This window comes from Wyeomyia smithii, chromosome 2 (genome assembly GCF_029784165.1).
Source record: "Wyeomyia smithii strain HCP4-BCI-WySm-NY-G18 chromosome 2, ASM2978416v1, whole genome shotgun sequence".
Taxonomy (NCBI): domain Eukaryota; kingdom Metazoa; phylum Arthropoda; class Insecta; order Diptera; family Culicidae; genus Wyeomyia; species Wyeomyia smithii.
In genome coordinates, this window is record NC_073695.1 from 23565273 (window position 1) to 23569785 (window position 4513).

At 36.6% G+C, this 4513-nt stretch overlaps 1 protein-coding gene across 1 annotated transcript; it reads right to left on the reverse strand.

Moving 5' to 3' along the window:
* Positions 1–2776: 2776 nt before the first annotated feature.
* On the reverse strand, positions 2777–4017 carry LOC129722369 (flexible cuticle protein 12-like). Its single transcript, XM_055675762.1, has 2 exons — positions 3805–4017; positions 2777–3352 (listed from the first exon to the last, which is right to left on the reverse strand). The coding sequence occupies exons 1-2, from the start codon at positions 3930–3932 to the stop codon at positions 3163–3165; spliced, it is 318 nt and encodes a 105-aa protein (XP_055531737.1). The 5' UTR covers positions 3933–4017; the 3' UTR covers positions 2777–3162.
* Between the last annotated feature and the right edge of the window lie 496 nt (positions 4018–4513).

Consider the following 4513-nt stretch of genomic DNA (forward strand, 5'->3'; position numbering starts at 1 on the left):
CAAGCAAAGCTAACTGAAGTAGTTTCCATAAAAAAAAATAAAAAAATAGAAAATAATATTTATCGGTAAAAAAAAAAACATAAGTATCTTTAAAAATGATTTCAATTTAAAGTGTCTGAGTATTCAATAGTTTATCAATAATTAGGTTGATAGCTCGAGCCAGAATCAGTTTTTGAATAGTGCTCTAACCACGATCAATCATCCCAAGTCTTGCACATCCACAAAGCTTCATTAAATTCGGAGAGAGTGCGACCAGCCCTCTTTGTCGAGTGGGCGCGAAATCCGTCCATAGCTTTTTTTGTATGTGTACAAATTGAGCTGGTTTGGCTCTGTATTTTTAAGTCTGCCTTAACTTTTATAGCAACTCCTGGAGCTTTGAAGTTTTGAAGGTGTCAAAGCGGGCTTAAGCTTAACCTAACTAAAGTCGATTTCCGTTGCGCCTGGAAATATTTACTTATACGCTTTGTCGACAAATGAAATTTTACGGAAGCTTTCTGGTATGAATATAATCGAAGCTTTTAGTGATTTTTATATGCTGTGTTTAACTTTTAAGATTGGCATTACGATTTGCTTTAGGATCTAGTTCCTGGCATTTGTTTTAGAAACAACGTTCGGACATCTATAAAAAAAAGTTATATTTATCTAAACTCGTACGAAGTTATCATCAAAAGTCTTGTTGCAAAGTGAAGGCTCAGGTAACAAACACAGACCGCAATTAATTATATTTCATCATTTCTTGAATGTCAGGCAGGCGATTGATCTGTAAAAATTTTAAATTAATTGAACCATTCACCATGCTTGCTACCACGGAAGGAGTTCTGTAATATTTGATAGCACATTTAACTTTAGGTTTTAGCAAAAAATAGTAGGAGGGTGGTATCCAAGACACGACCGCATAGTTGACGTAGGACTACAATAATTTTATATTTTTATTTTGAAGCTATGTTTGATTTTAAGCTCGTTTTACTTTTGTAGTTTGCTTGATTTATTTTAATCAATTTAAGCTCAACATCTTCCAAAAGGAAGGTATTTTTGGTTCGGGTGGTAATATCAAGTATCTAGGTCGTCAGTCCAAACTCATCAAGAGACACCTCAAACGCCTTGGAACTAAAACTAGTTTATTGTTGACCATTTCTACGGTTAAGGTAGTCTTTCCCATTCAAATAGTCAAAAAAGTCATGAAAAAAGAACCGTTTATTATTGACATGGTTCGATCTTGGCAACAGAAAAAATTCTGGCGTGTTGCCAAAATCTAACGGGGTCTGTATTTTGATTATTTCTTTACAGCACTCTATCTTAGAAGAAAAAATATTCTGTTTAACATTCATAATGGTCCAGAAACCAAATTTCGGGGGAAATTTGGGTCTAGAGCTCTAAAGCAATGTTTTAGAGAAAAATTTTTTTTTACAAAGTTGCCTAAAATTATTGGAGCTATAAAATTGTAGAACAGGGATTTCTATCTACAAAAATAAAAAAGTTAGATAGTTGATAGCATCAAAAATTTTGGTCACCCTAATTTTTGATACTTTTTCAATTAGTGCTTTATCATATGTAAAAACTTTGTAAAAGAAAGTTTTTCTCTAAAATATTGCTATAGAGCTCTAGATCCAAATTTTCCCCCTAAATTTGGTTTCTTTTGGAAGAAGAAGAAGAAGAAGAAGACAATTCAAACGGCAATTCGATTGTGTTCCACGCCCTACTGTGTGTCAACAGCAGCAATGTAGTTTTCAATTGGCTTGACTGCACAAAAATGAATTTCGAGTTTTTCTGCACTGCTAGACGACAAGTAACCAGCGCTCTGTTCGTCATAGCTCGGCGCAGTACTGTTGCCTGTGCCATCATATTCTCCTTCAAGACATCAGTTTTATTATCATTAACATATTTATTAACAGCAAAACGTAATACTGTCTGATAGTGGAGGTGGTTACGAACTTTCCCAAAAAGCTTCACCTTCAAGACATCAAAATAGTCTAGGCTCATGGAAGCTAACATTAATTGACCTATTGAGACGGGGAGATTCTGTCAAATTTTTTTTTTGCCACTGCTATACAGGATATCACAGCAGGCAGTTGGTGTCTATTCATGAAGTCTGTGCCAGGCGTGCTCGCATATGATTGGTACATTGTTGGTGAAAATTCGACCTTGAAACTTTTATTCAATTTTCACTGTTTAACAATGAAGTGATAATGAAAATTGAAGAATCACAAAATTGTCCATCATTTTATCAATCCAACGACATATTGATTATTGTGATCCATCATGTGGTTACATCAGTATTAACGTTTGAAATCTTTCATTCCGACGTTACACCTTGGGTTTTATTTTTCGCAGAATGCATCTAGATATAGTGCGGTTAGACGTAGTCCTACGTCAAAAAGTGAGTTGTATAGCCATTCTATGAAACCAACGATTCCTGAACTACAATACTTTAGCTAAAGCGGATCATATTCTGATTCGTTAACTAAATAAAGGATTCATTTGAATAAAGAAGTTCGATAAACATTTTTCGACTTTTTTCTCAAGTTAACTAGAAACGTTCTATTGCAAAATAAATATTTCTTAATAATCAAATATTTTTCTGCAGTCTTAATGGAATTATTAGTTCTGGCAACGTTAACCTGTTTGAATGAATATTGATGAATCAGTTTCGTTCCTATCACATTTGCAACGTTTCGGAAAAGCTTGCATTATATAATCGAATACCGTAAATTGAAATGGTAATTAAAAGATATGCAGAGGGAAAGGCGAAAAAGTTTTTTTAACCAAAAAAAGACAATTTATGTGTTCACGGTACACTTAGGGGTTTTTTTATTCGACGTAAAAATATGGCAGTCGGCGTTCGTACAAAGATTGCTTTCTTGTAGTTTTTTTGTTTTCTTTATAGTGGCACGGCATATCTCGCTGCGAGTATGGTAACCTGAGGTAATTCAAGTATGGTTCAAAACCGTCTTGAAGCGGATATAAACCAAAGGTTCTATTTACAAAAATTAAAAAATCTTTAATCTGTACACTTTACAAGCATGAAACTTAGATTCATTTGAGTATTTTCAGTTGCTTCTCTGGTGGAGGTTATTCTTCTTAGCGTCGTAGCATCCTATCATCGACGAAACTGTTGCTGGTGTGCGACTTTAGAGCGGCTTGTTGATTGTTGCTATCAGAGTCTTAAGCCTTCGGCAGATGAGCGCCTTCCGGTTGGAATCCGTTTTCGTCGGCGATGTAGTTCACGGTGTAAACCTGTCCATCATCGCCGGTGTACGAGTACGATCCACGAACGACCAGGGCTGCGACTTCATCAGAAAATTTCTTCAGCTCTCCCTGCTCCTGGTGGGCCTTACCGTCACTGGTCTCAAAGCTGTAATGTACAGTGGGGGAGAAAGAGGGACGAACGATCGTAAATGTTCACTCAAGTTGCAGAGAACGTGATGAACGAGGATTTTTTTCTTTAAAAGTACCAATTAGATGGATAAATAGTAGCCCGGAGCTAAATGAAGATCAAACAGCAATTAACATAATTTATGTGTAAAGAAACGCCTTCAAAGCTACACGCGATTACTCAATTAAAAATAGTACGTAAAAAATGTCACGAAGAACTCTGGTTTAAATCCACACGCAAAACTTGTTTGACAATCGTTTCGGTTCGCTATGAGAAAACCTTCAGCACTCAAGATAAAAGTTCGTCGCCAAGGTAAGCATTTAAATCAGTGTGGCCGAATCAAACAATTTCATCACTGCGGGTTCATCACTTTCGAACAATATGCGTTTTTCTAACGGCTCAATTCACGTGTCCAGTGGGAAAGTACTCACGCCCATTTGTATCCATCAACTCCAATGTTATCGTTCTCGTATCGCAGGATTTGAGCGGTTTTGGAGTCATCCAACGGAGCGGCCAGGGCCAGAGCGACTACGACGGCAAACACAATTAGGGTCTTCATTTTGATTTTGAAAGATTTTCAGTAGTTTCTGTTAGAATGTCTAGGCGGTTTGAATACCGAATCTTGTAGAAGCAAAAAACACACTGAAGAGATAATGAGCGATCGGCTCTTTTATATGGTTCCATTATGGCTCAGCCGCGTCTTCGCGGTGTGTTCCATACAAAGAACCGATGCAGCATCCGCAGGTGGTCAAAAGGTTGAAGATCATCATCGCGGACCACCGCCCTCTTTCTTCTACAAACCCCGTTCCGTATATAGTAGTATGTATATACGCCGATGATTTGAAGATTAATATATCAGTCCACATAATGAATGCAGAATAGTGTCTGGTGGCTAGTGTTCTCTTCTTTGCATGATAATGAAGACGAATTAGGAGTTTTCTAATATGACCATTCATTTCATCATAAAATTAAAGGTTGACGTGATTATTCTTCAAGCGAGTTAAGCATAGCCCAAGTAAAACTGGTAACTAAGTATGAAAAGAAAGTGTTTGTGCGTAAAAATGCTAGATGTTTAACTTCACTATCGGAATTTGAACATTTGTTTATGAAACACTGGCTCTGTCTTTTTGAAGTTCTCCA

What these genes read in the sequence shown, in the direction of transcription:
- LOC129722369 (XM_055675762.1), bottom strand. Translation starts at nt 3,932, where the DNA reads ATGAAGACCCTAATTGTGTTTGCCGTCGTAGTCGCTCTGGCCCTGGCC. An exon ending in GTTGATGGATACAAATGGGC is followed by an intron (nt 3,353 to 3,804) that starts GTGAGTACTTTC and finishes TGTACATTACAG; the next exon opens with CTTTGAGACCAGTGACGGTA.